This window comes from Cydia fagiglandana, chromosome Z (genome assembly GCF_963556715.1).
Source record: "Cydia fagiglandana chromosome Z, ilCydFagi1.1, whole genome shotgun sequence".
In the NCBI taxonomy this organism is placed as follows: domain Eukaryota; kingdom Metazoa; phylum Arthropoda; class Insecta; order Lepidoptera; family Tortricidae; genus Cydia; species Cydia fagiglandana.
This window is the reverse complement of record NC_085959.1, coordinates 28,094,403-28,116,809: the sequence shown is the minus strand read 5'-3', so window position 1 is coordinate 28,116,809 and position 22,407 is coordinate 28,094,403. Positions and strand designations below refer to the sequence as shown.

Here is a 22,407-nt window from a genome sequence, read left to right as displayed (position 1 = left end):
TCTACGGCGGGCGAGACCGACTCGCACTTGTCCAGTTTTTTCGGTTGGATTTGGTTCAAAGGGCTTGCATCCAGGGCATAAAAATCCATTAAATAACAAAAATTGGACACATTTTAGGCGCCATCCTGCTATAGTCGCTATAAAAGTCTGCAACGGATTTGATCGATCTTCCACGCAGTGGAAGTGTTACTTAACGTCATAATTTCATAGAAGTTTGACAGTGCGCCAGAATACACCGTCGAAGGCGCCGAAACCGGTCACTCTGGTCACTCCATGTTTCCTCCCTCGATTGCTTAATAACTAGAATATATATACTGGGTCAAGCAGATTTCGTCAGAAGAAAAAGGCGACAAATATTTGAAAAATGTAGGCGCGAAAGAATATCATCCCATACAAAATTTGAATTTCGCGCCTTTTTCTACTAACAAGATTTGCTTGACCATCTATAACTATCATGACAAGGAATGGTAAAATTTCTATACGATTTTACTGGCAACATTGGGCGAAGGTCCACTTGTCATTGGTTAAATGCTTTATGAAGTGCTTCAAAGTTGCCAACTTAGTAATAAAATTGGTAGCTTTTGTAAACAACGGTTTGAGATAATGGGGTTGGCCATGGGTTCGCCGATCGAAGAATTTAGCAAATAGCGCCCCTGTCAATCCCTAGAATTGTGTCAAAACTTGTTTATATAATGGAATTTGAATGACCGCATGAATGAATGGGATTATAAAGACAATACGGGCCTATGTCAAAAATTTAAAGTACCATATATGTACTGTAAAACGTTGTACAATGCACGTGCGATTTTCCTACTTTTCGCACTTGTATCGTAATGTACTATTCAATGCACAGGTATTTTTTGAACGTTAGGCCCCGTAGACAACATGCCAATCGCTAAAGCGAACGAAACGCAACTGTCACTGTCGCACTAATAGAGAAGAGTGATAGAGAGACACAAAGGGTTTCGTCGTCGTAGCGCAAGCGATTGTCTAGGTCGACATGCATTTATCCCCTTTCAGAAAAATACAGAATGCGTGCGCCTGTACTGTACAATCATTTAGTATGAAAAGTGTGCATTCCGTTTCCCAAATCGGATGATGATCAGGAAACCATGCGCCTGGGCCAGCCTATATAAATGCTTGCAATTCGGACCGTAAATTTATTCTGTGGTAGAATGGTAGATTTTAAAATATTCTTAGTTGCGTATATGGGAGTTATTTTATTAAAAAGGTTACAATCAATTCTAATTGTAATGTGATAATCTCGGAGTAATTAACAATGGAGCCGCCATTAACAGGCGTTCCCCTCTGTCGAAAATAGGCGGCCAATGGTCAACCATATGTATGGACTGACGTTTATCTGACATGACGTACCTCTATACATTTGATGTGCCCCTCCCCCGCAAAAAACGGCAGACTATTTTGTACCGAAAATTTTAGACATGGCGTCTCCGTTGGTTATATCCTTCAAGGTGATAATAGATATAGAAGAAACACTTTTTTTTAATCAATAACTGTTTAGGATTTCACATTTATAACAATTATAACAAAACTTTATTTTTCAATAAATTTTAAATTTTGTACACTGGTATCATTTGGTAGGAAATGTGTGTCTATGATTGGAGCAACCACAAAGCCGTTCCAATTTAAATTTTTATTGCAACAGTCATTATCTGCTCAACAGTCGGTCGCTTTCAAACGGATTCTTTGTGTATAATTTAGAGTATTTCTTTCTTTATTCGTTATTAGTGTATAATTTTTACGCAGTTTAAAATGTCGTCTAATGCAGAAGATGATAAGAAAACCATTCCCGATATTATTATTGACAAAACCAGGAACTGCAGCTATCAAAGATTACGCTTCTTTGGGAAAGTAAGTACGGATATATTTCTATAAAAGTTAAACATATCTTGTTAACGCATACCCCCGTAGTCCATTTACGTAGTACATTTATTTATACCATTTACGGTAAATTAATTACATATGGTGTAATTCGTTTGTAGGTCTCTAAAATCTACAAAAAATCTAACTCTGAAACGATGCATTTAAAATAAGCGTACTGATTATAATATCATTAATTTTATAATATAAGTTAAAAACAATTAGCATAATAATTACAAGTTGAAAACAAATAGGGTAAAACACGAATATGGAAAGGCTGCATCAGCTATATATAAATTTATCAATGTTGTAAATGTGTAGTAATGCAGTTAAGTAAATAATTTAAACTAAATTACGATTTCTTCCAGTTATTGGCTAACTTTGTTTACTTGGTGGTATTTGTTTTTCCATAACTGTTTGTCTGTTATGGTTAAGTATAGTAGCATAATATGCTTAGTACATAAGACATTGCATGCACACAATTGATATTCCCATACATGGCTTTGCCTTGTCATATCAGAACACATTAAAGGTCAACAATGTAAATTTTATAACATTACAGTAATGTACCATAATAATATGTTCCTGTGAATAAACTTTTATTCATATAAATTGAATAAATTTCAAAAGTTCAAGTATTTCTGTCCTAATTTTCTTCTGGCCTGTTAATGTCCACCATTGTATTTACTCCTGATTTTATGTAACCAAACTATTTCAACCCCTTCCAGCTTGTAGTAAAAAATATTTGTTTAATTAAATTTGAACTGGACATAAGTATCAAAATGTGTTTATTTTAAATTATGTACACAGGGTTCATGTGAGAACTTACCCTAATGTAATATCTGTCTTGTACCACATGATTATTATGCAATAAATTATGAATTATGAACTGTAATAAAGGTCATTAGAGTTGAATATTATATTCTGTCATATATGGCCCCATAGGCAGGCGTGGCTCACTCTGCGATTTCGTCGCTTTGCTACAGGTAGCTAAAAGTACATCCGTTCGACCCCAATTTTGGGGTTTGCCATAAGCCGCGCGTGGCACTGTCACCACCTAGCGGCCATATCTGTGCTGATCGTGACAGACGCGTTTTGTTAGGGAGTGAGTCTTCTGTACCTAGTACTATTATTTATTCTGTGCAATTGGCCCATATGCAGTAAATGGTTTAATACACATTTTAAGCATTTTAGATAGTTCATCATTAAATTGTAAGTATGTAAATTGAAACTTCAACATTGTCCTATTTTAGGGAGGTTTTGCAAAATGCTACGAGATCCAGCATACTGGTACAAAAGAAGTGTTTGCAGGCAAGATAGTACCCAAGTCCATGATGACAAAATCAAGTCACAAAGAGAAGATGGCTCAGGAGATATCCATCCACCGCTCACTGTCCCACAAGCATGTTGTAGGCTTCCACAGCTTCTTTGAAGATGTTTCTAATATTTACATAGTGCTAGAGCTGTGTAAAAGGCGGGTGAGTCAAAATATATTTTGAATTATTTATTAGATGTTTGATAAATTGACTTAAAAATGTATGTGAAGTAACATAAGTGCAAACTAACTCATAGTGAGACCCAAGTCACTATTTTCGCGCTTATGAATGAGGAACTTTCTTTTATTTCTATTATATGAGTTCATAACTCGAATTTAATTTGTACTTCTACAACTATGCGGGAACTTACGAGGATACAATTAGAGCAGGCCTGTTCCAAGCACATGGCCTAGATGGCCTGGTGCTGGTCCTGGTAATATCTTTATTGTCTTCTTTTGTAATATGCAACCATTCAGTATTATAAACGGCCTCCTAGCCTAGTCAGTAGTGACCCTGCCTTTGAAACAGGAGGCCCGGGTTTGAATCCTGGTAAGGGCATTTATTTGTGTGTTCATCACAAATATTTGTTCCTGAGTTATGGTTGTTTTCTATGTATATGTATTTATATATGTATATATATTATGTATATTGTCGTTTAGTACCCACAACAGAAATCTTATTGAGCTTGCTGTGGGACTAGGTTGATCTGTGTAAAATTACTACCTATAATATTTATACTATTTATTTATTGTTGGTTACATGTTTAATGTGTGTCAATACTTTATAGCTACATGATTGCACACAGATAGCTCAATACAATATTTTATTGAAAACCATGCACACATATTTTCTGGGTATACCTCTACTAATGATAATTTTGCTATGTGGAAAACATGGAAATAAATCAGAATAATAAAAATTTAATTCATAATAAAACTCTACACCTATGAAATGGAGGAACTGATTATGAAAAAAAAAGATGAAGAACCACCAGGCAAAAACCTATTTCCACAACACATATATGTAAAATGCACAGCGAGAAATGCTTATATACAATGTTTTGCTAAGCGAATAATAAAAAGCTGATGCCAGTATTATTGTTATTATCAATGATTGGTGATTACATTGCCACACTGTGGGAACTAATAGAAATGTTTGTATGGATTAGATGGATATCTCAGTAAATCCACAATTTTGATTTTTTTTTCATAAAAATGCTACTTAAATAAGTTTTGAAATACTATTACCTACAATAACATAAAGCATTTTTTCCCCTAGTTGCAACTGAATCGCTGATTACTATTTATTTTTAGTTATTTGAGTGCAGGTATCAGATTTCATACATTTGTTGTTCCTTTGTAAAAAGGTTCTGACAAAAATATTTGTAAACTCAGATTTTTTATTCAATGTTTATTGTACAGAAGAAAAACACACGCGCACATATGCGTTCTAAACCTAAACCGTCGTACCTAACCCCCAGGAGTGGGATTATGTGCCTTAACTTTACTTTTTTCTTGATATCATTGTAAATCTTCTATAAGTCTAGATAATTACAGTCATATGGTTAAATAAACTTTAGCCAGCCCACGGTTGTTTATGCAGACAATGTTTTATGACGTAATGTTGGTTGGCAGTCCATGATGGAGCTCCACAAGCGACGAAAAGCGATCACGGAGCCAGAGACTCGGTTCTTCATGCACCAGATACTTGAGGGCGTGCGATACCTGCACAGCCACCGCATCATCCACCGCGACCTCAAGCTGGGGAACCTGTTCCTCAATGATGAGCTGCACGTCAAGATCGGCGACTTTGGACTCGCCTCTAGAATTGAATTTGATGGTAAGCCATTTAAGTACAAATCAACCTTGCAAATTTATGAATTTATTACATATATCTAACGTTCACCAACGTTATCCAACATTGCACCGGCTTCTTTTAACATTTAATTACGTAAATGCTCAGATAAGTTCAATTGGCATTTCCTTACACTGTGAAATAGCTGCATCAGCTGCAGTTCAGTACTGACATAAATATTTCATTAGTCATAATTTTTACACAACAGCAATTTTTATTGAATATGAACTAAATCACTAAGCCAAATTATAAAATAAACTAGTTCATCTAAGATTCAAATATAAAGATCATATTAAAGAAATCGACGCTTTTCAGGAGAGAGAAAGCAGACTGTTTGTGGAACACCTAACTACATTGCACCAGAGATACTGACTAGGAAAGGGCACTCTCTGGAAGTGGACATTTGGAGCTTGGGTTGTATCATGTACACATTGCTCGTTGGTAAACCCCCCTTCGAGACCTCCTCTCTGAAGGATACCTACAAGAGAATAAAAGAATGTGAATACAGGTACAGAATAAACTACTTAAATAAAGTTAATGAGTTTCAAATAAAAGTTTATTAGTTATTAATGTGGCGATTACTCCACCGACAAAAGCAGAGTCATGATGATGGTGATGCAGGCACTAATCAGTAATATAGTACTAGTACTTATATTCGATGCTACCATGTCATATAAATTAATAGATCAATTTCGGTTTAAGAATTTGTGACCGTTAATTATAAACGCAGTGTCATTGTGTTGTTCACAATAGCGAGAGCATATACCGCGCCGTGGTCGCGTGCGGCGCGGGCAGCTGGCGCGCCGCGCACGCGCGCCTGGCGCGGGCGCTGGTCGAAGACAATACGCTCAACCATCGCCTCAGGTGGTACCCTGCACGGTGGTGGCCGCTCACGACCCTCAGTGTTCGTGTTGTTCGCTCAAAACACATGTTTCGTCAGCTATTTATAACCGCTCATTTTTATATTATCCATGTATTCATAGTTTTGCATTTTTTATACAACTTGTAATGTGAAATAACTATATATCTGGATGTCTGGAGAAACTATTTCACTGGGGATGTTTTCTTGTCTAATGTCATTATGTCTACATTGTCTACATAGTTCGGCGAGTTTTGTTCCGAAAAATCTAGGAAACTGGAAGAACATTTAAAATTATTAGAAAAATATAGAGGCAACGATTTTTAAAACTGAACAAATTCATAGTTTAAACAAAATATTAATTTAAATTATATATAAATAGTCCAAAAAGCTGTCTATCAAAAGTTATGTTTTAGTGCTTTCTGTGAGTGGCAAATCTAAGTCCATCACACTCTAGCACTATGTGCAAGAAAAGTAAATAGTTGTCAACTACATATTGCAGGAAGTGTAGTGTCTAGAAGCACCTTAAGAAATTATTAACCAAACTGAATATTTGACATCATCTGAGATATGTGCGTTCATGATTAATTGTACGGCATTGGTGTTTGTACATAACACAGCCTATGTTACTGTAGGTTTCACTAACGTACTTAGTCATATCATATGAGATCCGCAGTGCCTTGAACTTACCATTTTAGTAATAGTAAAAATGTTTCATGTTTTAATATTTTACGCGCATTACTTTAAATAATAATAGTGTAGCTGGCACGTAAGCCGCGGAACGAGGTAGGGTGAGTAGAGTAGCTAGTGGTGGACAGAGATGCATTATGTATCGTTTGCAGAATCCCGTCGTCGCTGCGCAAGCCGGCGGTGGAGATGATCGTGATGCAGCTGCAGGAGGACCCGCTGAAGCGCCCCTCCGTGGACAAGCTGCTGCAGCACCAGTTCTTCACGTCGGGCATCATGCCCGCCGCGCTGCCGCTCTCCTGCCTCACCACCGCGCCGCGCACTGACCAGCTCGAGAAACTCGCGCTCCAGCGCCGTCCGCTACATGAAATCAATTCTAATGGTAAACCCCACACTAACTATGCGCTAATTGGACGGATCCGCTCTTAACGAGTCGTCTCGCAAGGAAATTGCCGCGAGACTCCGGTCGGTCTGTGTACACGCGGCAATTTTTCGAGGCGTTTCGTCCTGAGTAGACGCCTGTTAACCACTTTTCAGTGGGAACTTAGACTCTCATGTATTCCATCTTAACATTTCGTCACCATAATGTTACTGTCATCATTTTGTCTATGACAAGTAGGTACCTAATATACAAATTAGCTTTCAGTGTTTTTTTTTTTACGTTTTACAGAGGATGGACGTCGCGATGAAAAGATCTCTGTACCTAATGGACTTGCGGAGCCTCAATCCAACCGACAGCACCTATTGTCTCTACGAGAACAGCTCGTGAAATTGCTCTCTAGTAAGGTATGTATTCAAAAAAGCAAGGCGGTGAGGTCACATTGAGCGCGGTCAGCGGATCGAACGCCTTTTGATCTCGGACCCGCGTTGCAACCGCGTTGTAAGTCACCTTCGGCTACGGATAGGCGGGCGTTGGTAGTTGGCGGCCCGATGTCAGACGAGGAAGAACTTTTATTGCTTTTTATATTGTAAGTAACTTCGTTCCACACAACCGCTCCGCCTCCGCCTGCATCGTTAGATTTTCCTATAAAAACCATAAAATAAATACATGTGTACTGTAATGAGCATATGATATGGTTACAGCTTAAGAACCGGCGACAAGTTCTGACTGACGAGCTAAGCGACCCGGCCGCGCAGCCGCTCGTGTGGATCAGCAAGTGGGTGGACTACAGCGACAAGTACGGCTTCGGCTACCAGCTGTGCGACGAGTCCGTCGGCGTCATGTTCAACGACACCAGCAAGATCGTCATGCTCGCCAACGGAGTGTAAGACACTATTCTACTGTCTTATAGCATGCATTATCGTTGATTGCTATTTACGAACTTACATTTACATTCTGCGTACGTTATCTATCACACCAACCCTACCTATTTTCGTAGGCTGTCCCTAGCTGTGGATAGAAGACGTCTTATCTAGCAAGTGTACAACAGTACAGTCCCACACAAAATACTCTTATTTGCAACTCGATACCTAATATACACTCGATATCTATACACGGTGAATGCGATGAATTTGTCGTTATAAATGTATCCTGTATAAATGTTCCATGGAGCGCCAGCTGCCGGCGTGACGCTGGCGGGCGCTCGCGGGTTGTCGGGGGGATTTTACCTCGTTTTTGTGTACTGCGCGTAGTAAATCCTCCTCGGTGATCTTATCAGCGCTCCGATGACTTGCGCAGGCCTCTATGCAATTATGCATGGAAGAATTTAAAAAGCATAATTCACCCTATTCTCGTTTTTTTAGCATTAGAAAGAACTTTAAAGAAGGTAAGCGATCTTGACATGTCTTTTAATTAAAAAACGCTTTTTAAAAACCAATAACTATTATGAAAGCAGAAGAATATAAATTATCGTATTAGATTCATAATTGTTATATATTTGCCGTAACTTATTTTTAAAATGTGTTTTTCAATCTAAATACTCATCAAGATTGTTTACCTTATTTCTAATACTAAAAAAACGAACTATAAGTTCATATAACATGTATTACTTTCTTCCCGGGCACCGTGCATATATATTGACATCTCATTGTCTTGATGGATTATGTTAAATGTCTTAAGAATAGGAAATACGATGTTTTCAAGCTCACCATTTAGATGTGCAATTGCCAATAGTGCATGGAAAGACAAAAATAATACTAATTTGCATATGTTAAGTTACTTGTAATGAAGGTATCACAATTTGATTTGACAGAAATGTACACTTCATCACTCGCGAAGGTCAAGAAATTTATTTGACCATGGATGACTACCCGCCTGAACTCGCTAAGAAAATGAAGCTTCTGAGTTACTTCAGGAGATACATGAGTGATTACCTCATGAAAGCAGGTATGTAATGATTAAAACTTACCTTGAGATAAGATGTCCATTAAGATCCTGTTGCACGAACTAGTAGATAGATATAGATATAGTTAACGGACTGAATAACAGCAGAAAACTACCAAATGTCTCGTACAACCATATTTTAAAGGTTTATTACTATTATAGACTGTTGAGTCACAGTATAATAAAGAGTACTAACGTACAGTATGGACACTCCCTGCCTCCCGTTGAAAGTGCCGTCCACCCGCTCTCGGTTACCTCACAGTTACCGGCTACCAAGGACCCGACGACGCGATGCGCAGTGCGGAGGCCACGTAAAATATTCAAATATTAAACAAATATTTACAAAACCTATCAGATTACACTGAAAACAACACAATATCTATATGAACAAAAAAATCATGTTTTCAACTTACGTAATATTTTGGTGGCCTGATTTCCTTACAAAAATTTTGTTACTTCGTTTATACTGATTCAAAATAGGAAACTATTGTAAAAATCGAGCTTAGATACCCACCTCACAGCATAATACGATTCTTATTTATTAATAATTCGTGCAATGAGTTTTCGAGTCACTGAGGTCATCGAACTTGACAACAAAATGGCGAGAACCCTCGCACGTCTTATCTCACTCACACACGCATAGTATGCGTTCACCTACACGAGCTTAGCTGTGCGCGTAGGAACGCGTTTGTTTCATACATTTGATCGCCAGTGTCCGGGGTGTGGTTGAGTGCAACTAGACCTGACTTAACTAAAAAAACCGGCCAAGTGAGAGTCGGACTCGCGCAGCGCGCACGAAGGGTTCCGTACCATTACACCAAAAATCACGTTTCTTGTATGGGAACACCACTTAAATATTTACTTTATTTTGTTTTTAGTATTTGTCGTTATAGCGCCAACAGAAATACGTCATGAGTGAAAATTTCAACTGCCTGGCTATCCCGGTTCATGAGTTACAGCCTGGTGACAGACAGACAGCGGAGTCTTAGTATAGTCATAAAAAATTTACATGTGCGGATTTTAACTGTCTGGAATTTAAAAAAAAAAACGTTGGATATTAGACAATTACAATGAACTAGAAGGAAACAATTTAAATTTCCAACAACATAAGGCATGTAACTCATATAATTCAATTTCTTTATTTCAGATAAAGCATCCATATCGTGTTAGTTAAAAAACAAATAAATCTTAAATTTTAATATAAGCAGATAAATGATAAATTAGTTTATTGTTGTTGTTCAGGCGCGTCGGCGGTGGTGCGCGAGAGCGACGGGCTGTCGCGGCTGCCGCATCTGCACCAGTGGTTCCGCTCCACGCTGGCCGTCATCATGTACCTCACCAACGGCACTCTGCAGGTAACCTCACGCACTACCTACTTAATTGTACACACGTAGCTTGGGTTTCCACTAGTTACCACCAAGTGGTTACCAGGCATAACTGGAATTTTTTTCTCCACCTTTTACCAGTGGTAACAACAGGGAAAATAATACCCGGTAGTTACCACTAACTCAGATTGGTAGTGCAAAAATATCCCTTTAGTTAGGTACCAGATCGAGTTGGTGGTAATTAAATTCACTGGTTAAAGGTGTCTGAATCGCATTTGACCAACATTGCTCACAAACACTCAAATCTGGTACACAACTCGTCATGTTGGTTTAAGCAACAGACCCTTTCTAAATATAAAATATTTTATATTTTAGATAAACTTCCAAGACCACACAAAGATAATACTGTGCCCGCTGATGCAAGCCGTGACGTACATAGACGTAGAGAAGAACTTCCGAACATTCCGCTTCAGCACCATCGAGAAGTACGGCTGCGACCAGAAGCTGTACAACAACCTCGCGTATGCTCTAGATAAATTAAACTCTGTGCTCGGCATGGCGATGACCCCGGTGATGTCGTTCAGTTAGACGCCGCCGCCGGCGCCCGCCCCGCCGTGGGCAGCTAGCACTCTATTGACCGTCACTGACGAGCGGGCCTTTTCTCCTTGGGAACTATTTGAGCCATATCCGCAACATGATTATGTTAATGGCTTTCGAAGCATTCGTTTATGATATTGTTTTTAACCACTTGAAATATTTTCTTATAAAATCAATTTCACTACCAACAAATTATTGTTTTCTTATGATTGTTGCATGGTATTAATTTGTTAGCTATTTATGTTAATTTGCTTTCTATATGGCAAGTTCCTTAGAAATAATTTCTGTCTTGTTTTGTGCCCAGTATTTATGTTATATTTAGGCGATGTTGATTAAGTATTGAACGAAATAAATAGGTTTGTAGCTGTTAAAAAGTACAGTCTAAAAAGCCCTGGTGTTTGTTTATTGGCTTTCCATGCATCGACGCTAAATATACACATCGTAATGAAAATTAAATGTCCATCTAGGACAGTACCTTTTACCTATACCCAACGCGTTCTCTCATGCACGTACAAAAAATTCTCCTTGAGATTATGTCTGGTTTGAATAATTACCCTTTTCGCATATTGTCCCTTTCTCTACTTGGATTGTAAATTTTCTTGTCAAATTCAGTTTTCGATTTATTTTGATTAGTTCATAACTTACGTTCTAGACTAGAGAAACCTTGGGAGAGTTGATCACCCCTTTCGATTTTGAAATTTACTCTCACGAACAAAGAATATCTTTCTAATTTTTATGCCATCCAAAAAAAAAATTAAATGAAAGCTGAAATAAATGTTACTAAAATATTGATTAATCGAATAAGTAACATACGTTTGGTTTCACTTGAAATCAAGGGATCGACCCTCCCTCAGCTCGCTTACATATTTAAACCTTTTGCATTTTAGAATCAATCTCACAAAATCTTGCCTAATCAAATCGTAGTATCGTTACGGACGTGTTGCGACTGGATATTATGGCTCTACTTAATTACTGATATAGGGACCTACTACCGATATATATACACCTAAGTTATGAAATGTGGTGGCTGGACATGTAGGTACGTCAGGGGTAGCTTCGTGATAACTAAACATTTTTAGACCATGGCTACTGCAATGGACGAATGGATTCTTCTCTCGATGAGATACTTTACTATCGTTGTTCTCTTTAACTTTACTCTCAGATCTAAACTAAAATTATTGCCATCGTATATAATATATTATACTTAGTTATTTTTTACCAAAATATTGATATCTTACAAAGATGTAGTTACTCCCCATTTCCCATATAAAAAGCTAAAGGTAGAAACGGCTAAAACGTTAAAATCGCTAACTTTTCTGAACGCTTTGTTCTTGCCTACTAACGATTGTAGTCGCCATAGATTAACTGAAATATTGGGGTCGGCAAACTGCCGCTCACGAGCCGCATGCGGATTTACGGAGTTTAAAAACAATATTATAATCGATCCTGAAGGAACATACAAAAATGGAGAACGTCTTTTTTTAATGTTATAAAACAATACTGTCTTATCACAAGATAATAATGACATGAAATTAGCTGGCCTCTTTATATACCTACAGATAAGGAGCATTTCAGTAACTTCGAATGCGAGATGATTATTATAATTGCAAAATATCTACTAAACTTAAAAGTACTTTCTATTTTGGCAACAGTTAAAAGGATGCCTTGGTAAGCGTCGCAGCAGCACAAGTGTTGCTTCTGGTTCAAATAGTAGATATTAACCATTAGGTTGGTATATCAAAATTACCCTACTTCGAAGTTATACCAATGCGCCTTATAAGTAATCCCTGTAGCCAATCTAGTGGTCCTTATAAGACTACTGCAGCCGTTGAATCACTCAGTTTCTACTGCATCTGAGAAAAAATAAACAAACGCAGAAGTCACTTTTGATCAATGACAATCAAAGGGCCTGAAAGTGACTTGTTTGATTTTAGAATAAACGTAATATGATCATGCGCATATATGAAATAATTGTTTTCCGTGTATTATTTAGTTACATTACTTTTCTATACTTTGTGTTGAACAAGGAACGTACCTAGCTTATTATGCAGGATGTCGGGCAACCAACAAAAAATTTGTAAATCGATGATTAAGAAGGAAAGGATAATGCTAATTTAGGCTAGGGTTGGTAAAAAAGACACCATTTTCGTTTAATTTTGATGAAATTTACAATTTATTTAATTATTATGACGAAGAGGAATCGATGTAGGTGTGTTTCACTTCCGGAGACAATTGTTTTCTTCCTTAGTATTTTTGCCACTTGTGGTTTATGACTTGTTTTTATAGATATGTGTTACCGATATTTATATTTAAGTTACGACACACCTCTTTCTCATTGAGGGCAACCGCAATCCATGAAAATTGCAGGAATGGTGCAATTGCAATAAATACCGAATTAAAACCAAATATTAAAGGCTACACACTGAGAATATCAATATGTACCAACTAAGTGCATGTATGGTGTAGTATATAGTAAAATGGTCTAAGTAACAAAAAACACGCAAATGTTATAATTGTACCTACTGAACTTTTTTTACCCAATACACTCCAGTAGCATATATCCCATTATCTATTCGGACCTATATAAAGTAAGCCCCCAGTGGACTAAGTAATAATACATCCCCGAGCATACATAAAGTAAGTATTCCTGCTAATCTGTCACTGGGCTGACTATAACGGTACGTTTACTTTTGGCCGTTTATTTGTTTTTGTATTTTATTGTACCCTAGCCAGGAAAATGCCTAATATACTTGAACTAACATTTCTATACATTATACTATAATATAAAAATGTGTTTAATTTATTTATCCTTTGGCCCTTTAGGCACTCCAAAACCTAGCGGTAGGTGCCGCAGGCTATAATAATACAAATCGGCTTCATGCAGCCAAGCCTCCATTCCTTAGCTGAGCACAATAACTTCTTACCAGCCGCCTCAGTTAAAAACCGTTAACTACAATTATGCTCCACTTTGGCAATGGTCGATCCGGTTAATTCATTTAGTCTGTTAAATAATTGTATACATATATGGAATTTATGTCAGGTGGCACATCACTTGTGGAGTGCCCCTAGGCTTATAGGCACGCTAGGTACGCAAGAAACGCAGCGCATATAACTCCATACATCACAACCACCGCGCATCCAGCACAACATAAACCGAGGAGCAAGCGCGATATACTGTGATGGCCCATAACTATAGTTCGTTTTTTTTAGCATTAGAAAGAACTTGCAAGAAGGTAAGCGATCTTGACGTCTTTTAATTGAAAAATGCTTTTTAAAAACTAAAAACTATTACTTATGAGAGCAGAAGAATATAAATGATCGTATTAGATTCATAATTGTTAGATATTTTAGTAACTTATTTTTAAAATGTGTTTTTCAATTAAAAGACACATCAAGATTGTTTACCTTTTTTCTAATGCAAAAAAAAACGAGGTATAGTGCCCAGCGCGAAAAACCTGGAACAAAATCTGACCTACGTATGTACTAACTCGCTCCGCGATTGCTACGCCATTTATGGTCCTAACTAAACATACTTACGCTATGGAATGTCCAATTTAACTAGAACCCAGTGGCACCAGTGGTGACTACATGGAACCGAAACAACTGAAAATTACCTTGCCCTTGCTATATGGGCATTGAGTTATTATTTATAAAGAGAAACCATACCAAACAATGAAATTGTCGCAATCCCAACCTGTACCGCGCGCACAAAACGTCGGAAGCGCCGTGAAATTCATGGCGCTTACGCGTTTAGGTCGCGAGATTCACGCTCCGCTTCTATGTATGTACGGTTGACAAAACAACAACTCGTGGCGCAATATACTGATTCTCTGTGCTGGTTATATACTTAGTAATAATAGTTCAATGTATCTGGGTAACATAATTCCATGCGTGCGTGTCTACGCAGGAAACCAGGCCATTATGCTTATGCCATGTCGAACACACTTTCGTTCGTGGCCCCGTCTCCTTCAAGCGCCTGTTCATTTCATGGTTTAATGTTTGCGTAATGTGGTTTACGACATCTGTAAGGGTAAAAACGGGACCCTATTACTAAAACTCCGCTGTCTGTCTGTCACCAGGCTGTATCTAGTGTATCTTATGTTATGAACAGTGATAGCTAGGCAGTTGAAATCTTCACAGATGACATATTGCTTTTGCCGCTACAACAAATACTAAAAACAGAATATAAAAATATTTAAGTGGGGCTCCCATACTACGTGATTTTTTTTTATCCGTTTTTTGCGTAATGGTACGGAACCCTACGTCCATGAGTGACTCGCACTTGGCCGGTTTTTTTTCTGAAGTATGGATAATATTCCAACTTGGATAACTCAAAATGTAAACACCCCCTACACTACGAGTATTTACTAATTGCGCCACACTAGTGTGTTCGAACCTATCAAAGAAACACAGCTACTTTATACGAAAATCTCAACCTGGCAAGCCGTTATGGAGATAATATATAGGTAATATTCATATGTGCATACAAAACAGCCTCTTCAGTCCGTCGGGGGTTAAAATGAAAGAAAATTTTACTACGTACCTATATCGTTTATTTATTTTTTATTACAATTCCATCACTGAAACTGGATTAAGTTTCGTAGCAAAACGTCTTTATAAAATTGAAAATCAAAACAGCATACAATTAATGGTCTAAGAATTAACCACAACTTAGAAATAAGTATCACATAAACCTTATGTTACCGATTATTTTGGAATGAGCTTGAAATTAAAAGAAACAGGAACTCTATTCTTGTGACAGGCATTTCATCCAGGTTAAAAACTATCCAGGACCAAATTCTTGAGTAGTAAGTATCCTTTGTATTAATATGCTTTCCTACTAGATCTCTTTACATACCTCAGTTAACTTATTTCCGGTGGCGTATTCCCATTTATCCCCGCTAGACATAGATGCATTCATATAAATCATTCCCATCTATCCCATGAAGGGAATACACCGATTTAGCAAGTGCGTATACTGTGCACCTCAAGTGCGTATACTGTGCACCTCATATTGGTACAGTACAGACTAGTAAAGCATACCGTGCACAACAATAATATTTGAATTACAGTGAGTGATAGGTATTAACTTATCCGCTGCACTGTCATTGTCTGAGGACCTGTTTGAAACCAATGAAGGTTACATTTATAATTATTATAAATAATGCACTTTGGAACTATCTCTTTAGTACTGGGTAAAGATCACGTCATATATCTGATTTAATGGACAAATGATGTACTTACTTAATAGGTATTGCTGTGTTACATAGACAAATTGTTGAGAGTCTTAACATATTTGATGTTGAATATACTTAATACACGCTTAACCTCTGAAAGTTTAATAATGTTTATTTTATGAAGGATAGTTAGTACCAAAGAATACAGTATTGTTTGTCAAGTAAACTAGCACTAAACCGACCAATAGTTGTAGCAGAAATATCTGCATAGTTATAGCTTTTAAAGGTAAGCAATTGTAATTAGCTTAACTTTTGTTTTCAGTTTTGGAGGAGGTAGTGTAGTATAAACTTATGAATGATTTATAAATTAGGGGAGTGTACACAATATTCATATTTAGTCAATCTGGCAAAAACCTAAATATGATTGGGCCTGACATTATAATTCTGTGTGGATTGCGTGCTGCATGGGTAGTGGGTCACTAGGATGAACAAACAAGCCCTCTTTAGCCTGCCAGTCAGTATAAGCCCCATACTGTGAAGTGACACCCACAATCTCACCCTGTCCACTGATGGGCCGACCAAATGTGCGTCCTGAACCAGCCAAAAACCTGTAACAAATAATTTCACTATTCAATACTTCACACTGGGCATTGATAGTTTCTTTAAATGCAACCCTTTTTACCCTTAAGGATAACCCTTTTTTACTGAAAAATGAATTTGTCTAGAGTCTGTGTGGAAAGAGAGTTGTGAAACATTGTGTCAACATCTGGAACTTGTGTCAACATGTGAAACATCTGGAACTTAGCCATTTATAAAGAGATTGAAGGGCGAAAATGTAAGCGCCCATAGTAATATAGGACATAGAATGATCATTTGTAACTTAATATTAGTTCCAGATTACTGAGTATACCACCCTCAAAGTACCGGATTATCGGGATTTCACAGTAGTATGATTGAATGGACCACATATGCACCAATAAAGTGTCAACTTTAGCATTCCAATTTAAGGTTAAAATTAGATTGCAGTTTTGACAAATGTGATTTGTCTTCGAATTATGAAAGTTGGAATTTTTGGTAATGGTAGACAACCTGTTAATAATAAAGAAACATATTTATAATTAATTAAGTGACTTACGCAGCAGTGTCAACATGTCTCAACTTAATTGGGGTGTCTCTTCTCCAGTAGTCATTGTTGCAGACCACAGTCCAGTGATCGCCGCTGTCTCCTTCGCCGCCATCGTCGCCGTAGCAAGACACCTCTTGGTTGCCAGACAATGGAGATGAGAAATAGTGTGAGTGGAGATTCTTCTTAGTGGATACATGATGGAGACGGATGTTGGAGTTGCACTTAATAGGCTCTCTGCAAAATGGTATATCAGGTATTTACTTATATTGGTTTAACGAAAGAAAAAAAATAGAAAAGACTTGTTTATCATTTTTATACCCTCTTTTACACGTCTCGCCCATGGGAGCGCGAACCAGCCAGTGACTGTTGTAGTCGTCCGCGGCGTCGACAGCGGTGACGGATTGCTGGCCGGAGCCCGAGCCGTACTTCACATCATGCGAATGCAGCCTCAGACGCAAATCCACATTCATTATTTTTAGTATGGTGCCGCACGTAACAAACTCTGCTTTAGAACCTGTATTAGACACATTACACAAAAGTTTATTGTAGGTGTGAACCGCTTTTCGAACTAATATCCTCCCATACGATAAGGCCACGTAATTCCCAGTTCGACCAGCGGCACTGATAATCATAATATCAACTTTAATATTTAACGTACCTTCTGTTACTTGAATTATGAGAAGAATCCACAATATTGATAACGCTAATACGTTTGAAATCTTGTACAGAATCATTATGTATTTGTATATATGTTCAGTTATTAAGGATCTTAAAAATAATAAGCAGAAGTTCACGAGTCACGACCGATTTGTGGATTTGGTGTGCCCAAAGAGCATATAATCACTACGTTTTAAGAGTCGGCACTCTCGAACAATCCTCGAACCGAATTATGAACGTACATATCCCAACACACCAAATACAGGCTTAAAGATCTCGCATCCAGGCCATAATTGTTAAAAAAAGAAAAACCACACAATACTACCAACACAAAAAAAAACAAACGCTAGGGCTCGACACTTCCAGTACCTACTGTTTATCGATATCGATAAATGTGCGATACGTGCTGCTGTATTTACCTACTGTACTACCTATTAATAAAATAAAATAACATTATATATATATAAACAATTTTATTTTACATGATAAAAATAACATAGTTTATTATTCAAGTAGGCATATTACAATATGCTGAATTCGCGCGCATTCTTTTTTAATCTGGTCCCTTTTTATTGAAGGCACTGGATGGAGAATGATTTCCACAAATTAACTTGTTTCCATTCAGCTTTTGAATAGGTAAATAAATACGCCAAATCCTCATTTCCTTTTCCTCAGCTTTGCCCATAATCGACATCTGAAATAAAGAGATTATCGATAAAATTGGTCGTACACTATTCGTGTCATAGGTTACTTAGTTTTTTACTTAAAAATACTTTATTCACAAAATATTTTCGTTTTAATCATGGATTGTACACGACTAAAACTAATTAAATTAGTAACTGTTAACGACTCAAAGTAAAAAATGAAAATATTGCATACAAACATCAGTTTACCGACCTGTTCGGATCAAGTTGGAAATTTGGCCAAAAATGCGTCAGTAGTTAGTCTTCTTACACACCCACTACAAACTTCACATTTACTTAAAGATTTGGCCCCCATTTAAATAATAGCTAAAGTTATTTTACCAATTACAATAAAAAATAACCACGTATTTTCACGTTCACGACAATTCAAATGACGTTTGACGTTTTACTACCAATCATACCAACCTAAAGAAAAGTAAGTATAATACGTCTATGTTAAAAGCAAGTATGGTATGTGCCACCAAAATGCAACAGCAGTCATTTTAATTCGATAAGATTATTTCTATGCCTCAATGTTGGTAACAAGGGGCTTTCATAATTTATCAAAGTATGGGGTGTCGATGGGCTGGGTGTGCCGTGCCGTCGGCTGGTTTTTTTTTAATATGGAACAATGACATGAAATGTATGTCACTGTCACTGCTCGTGTTGCCAGCAAATCAAAAGACTCCACGCAATACGAAGCAGGGGGGGGACACTCGGAACATAGTTAACGTCAGTAAAGATGGCGGATGATGGCGTCAATTTAGAAAGAAAGAAAAATTGCGTAAAGCAGACTTCCGATTATGCAAACTTCGTCATTAGATGTGTCACTATAAAATTGATACAATTTTAAGGCATGAATACAACATTGAGAAGGTTACATACCTAGTTTGTCAAGACCTTTCTTTATTTATAATGTTGGTTACTTAGCAACTGTTGTTTACTTGTCAGACCAAAATAAATGTCGTAAACAAATTATATAAGATAATTATTCTCTATTAATTTGAAAGTGTAACCGAGTAAAAATGGAGCAAGTATTAAATACGAAAATAGGGAAATTAGCCTCCCAATATTACAACACCTGGAGGTTTAAAATTTTTAATAGTGCTCAAGAAAATGCCGGGAGGTTTCGATATTCTCGAACGAAAAATGAAAAATTCCATCGTTAGCGCTCACTGCAAATAGCGATGAAAAGGACCTGTGTATAAGTTCGAAACTATAATAGTGCAATTTTAATTTTGGTCACGACAAACATGTTCTATGACATTCTGCAAAAAATCGTGCGTCTTGATTCCGCTAAAGACACGTCGTGGGAGTAACTGGAGCGCATATTATGGAGGTACCTGCTTAGACAATGGATATAGAGTCAGAAACTGCAAGCGGTAGATTCCTGCTATTAATAGGTACTGTCTGTATATACCAAATTGAAGGCAATAAAATACTTTACTATTACTTACTATTATGTTTCTGTTATATTCCACTCTTTAAAACCTTTTCTACATAATATTATTAGGTCTACTTGGGCGGTTTACAAGTACATTTTTTGTTTGACTTCTTGTAAACAATTACAGTTATTTGTTACAAGAAACCAATCAAAAAATGGACTTTTAAACCGACCAAGTAGACCTAATATTATGTGGGACGAAAGTACACGTATGGATGCATATGTAGTTGTACACGCACACATACATACTTAGTTTCGGGGGAAAATCAGAGATGGCGCTTTCAAATGAGTTTCCATAAAATGCATCAAGAGGGCTCTCTTTACCTATTATACTTACTTTACTCTTTGATACGAAGCATAGATTTAAGGCCAGTCGAGACAGGAACAATTTTTCGCCAATCTGATTAAATTGTCTTATCAAATCAGGTAGTGTGGGCACAAAGATTCTTTTCTGATCAAATTGCCTTTATTTTTTAGGGGTCATGATCTATCCGGTCACACGGAACGCCGGCAGTGAGGAGACGTGGAGGAGACACTTCTGATTTCGGTCGAACTCGGCACCGTTGGCTCAGCATTGCTCCGAGCAATTATTATGGCCGTAACACACTATCGCACCACCTGTGGCCTATTTTATAAAGCTACAAGTTACAATTTACAAGCGGAAGTCTCGTTCTAACACATAGGGTTAGAAAGAGACTTCCGCTTGTAAATTGTAACTTGTAGCTTTATAAAATAGGCCACTGACGTCCTTTTGCGTGCACTACCACAGATAAGATAAGGACTTGAATTTTGACAATGCATTGTGTATATTTTTACTATTGCCATTATTGTTTTATTCTTGAACGAACTTGTACAATACGTGCAGCCGTGAAATTTGCTTTCTTTTCCTTTATCCTTCTTACTGCTAGGCACTGCTGCATTCTTCATCTCAATACCACATTTTTAACAACACGAAAGATTGCAACAATGGATAATTCCATCAACGACGGCAGAGGTACATAAAATTTGGTTATAGCTATTCGTTGTAATAACTATTGGTGGTAATTTAATTATTTTTTTTTAATTTCATTTCAGTGTCATTTGACCCTGGATGGAATGATCCACCAAAGATCTCCTTTAATAGTCAACAAACGCCTCCGATACGACCTCGTAACTTTTTGAACAAAAGAGTTGCCTTTCCCTTGTCAGGGGCTAACACTAGCCCTGCAAGTGCACCCCCCGTCAACTTGCCACCCATGCCATCCGGTGCGCCCACCCCACCGGTTCCACCAAGTCTAACTCAGAGAGACACGCCCAGTAACTCTGACATAAGCATTAATAGTGAAAGTGTTCTAGTGGAGGTGAAGACTCTCCTACTAGAGTTATTAGAAAGCAGCAGTGAGCTGGGAGCCAAAGCACATGATATAAGAAGAAGGTTAGATGTAATGGAACTAATGTGGATGGATGGAAAATTGAATCTAGAAGTACAAGCTCAAATGAAGGAGCTTGCCCATGGTAATATCATTATTGGTAACTAACCTTTTCCCGCACAGATGAAACTGCCCTGCCCTGTTTTTTAATTTGTTTTATTCATGTTTGATTTGGTGTTACTATATTTTAAGGTATTCATTAATCATTATGCTGATCTTGACTTGATTACTTGAAAGTACCATTGTCACTTTTGATTCTTGTATTCATATCATTAGTTGTTTACAACCACTAGTTCAAAGTTTTACTAATATATATTATATACTGCTGTGCTTCACTTGTACAAAAATAAATGCAATTTATTTTACAGCTCTACGGGATGATGAGCCTAAAAAAGCAGATGACATCCACAAAGCTCTGATGGTGAATGAAGTGAGCAAAGTGGGCACCTGGATGCCGGGAGTCAAACAACTAATTCATCATTCCATAGCTCGATCTGAGCTGCTCTCTATAGACAAAGAGTGACATCTGTGCCATTATGTAAAAGAAAGAGTGGCATAGCACTAAATGAACCGTAAAACCACCGCAACTATAAGCCAGTCCACAAATTTAACACAAAATCATGTATCATAACCAATCTTTTTGTTCGTACCTTGAGTTTATTCATCCTTAATTATCAAAATATTTTGCGTCAGAATTGTGACATTCAAATAATATTTACATGTTAAGAGTTGGGAGCCTACGGGCTTCTAGTTGGGCGGTTTTACTGTAACTTAAAAAGTCAAGGCAAACTTTCGATCTCCAGAATTCAAAAATTCGAAGGATTACATAGCCATGTTCATCAGTAGCGGATTTGCTGTCTTACTCAACTACTAGCCGCCCCATCATATAGACCCAGAGTATAGAGTATTTTCAGCACCCATCAATAGAGTATATAGACTGCTGCCCTAGACCCCGCCTTAAGGCAAATCCGCCACTGTTGTTTGTTATGGTTTTATATAGATACATATTAAGTATAATAAAGATTGTTTATATTTTAATTGATATGCAATATAATTGTTGAATCATAAA

General features: G+C 37.4%; 3 protein-coding genes across 3 annotated transcripts; 2 read left to right on the top strand and 1 right to left on the bottom strand.

Annotated features, from left to right (window-relative positions):
- Positions 1 to 1,654: 1,654 nt before the first annotated feature.
- LOC134678293 (serine/threonine-protein kinase polo) lies at positions 1,655 to 11,184 on the top strand. Its single transcript, XM_063536783.1, has 10 exons — positions 1,655 to 1,872; positions 3,135 to 3,359; positions 4,832 to 5,036; positions 5,367 to 5,559; positions 6,753 to 6,979; positions 7,268 to 7,383; positions 7,681 to 7,862; positions 8,790 to 8,923; positions 10,163 to 10,275; positions 10,621 to 11,184. The coding sequence occupies exons 1-10, from the start codon at positions 1,774 to 1,776 to the stop codon at positions 10,831 to 10,833; spliced, it is 1,707 nt and encodes a 568-aa protein (XP_063392853.1). The 5' UTR covers positions 1,655 to 1,773; the 3' UTR covers positions 10,834 to 11,184.
- Positions 11,185 to 15,372: 4,188 nt separating this feature from the next.
- LOC134679238 (stromal cell-derived factor 2) lies at positions 15,373 to 17,965 on the bottom strand. Its single transcript, XM_063538125.1, has 4 exons — positions 17,804 to 17,965; positions 17,464 to 17,659; positions 17,155 to 17,379; positions 15,373 to 16,627 (listed from the first exon to the last, which is right to left on the bottom strand). The coding sequence occupies exons 1-4, from the start codon at positions 17,877 to 17,879 to the stop codon at positions 16,456 to 16,458; spliced, it is 669 nt and encodes a 222-aa protein (XP_063394195.1). The 5' UTR covers positions 17,880 to 17,965; the 3' UTR covers positions 15,373 to 16,455.
- Positions 17,966 to 20,772: 2,807 nt separating this feature from the next.
- On the top strand, positions 20,773 to 22,407 carry LOC134679239 (steroid receptor RNA activator 1). The gene is made up of 3 exons (XM_063538126.1): positions 20,773 to 20,923; positions 21,004 to 21,423; positions 21,707 to 22,407. Exons 1-3 carry the CDS (start codon positions 20,896 to 20,898, stop codon positions 21,859 to 21,861), a joined length of 603 nt encoding a protein of 200 aa, XP_063394196.1. The 5' UTR covers positions 20,773 to 20,895; the 3' UTR covers positions 21,862 to 22,407.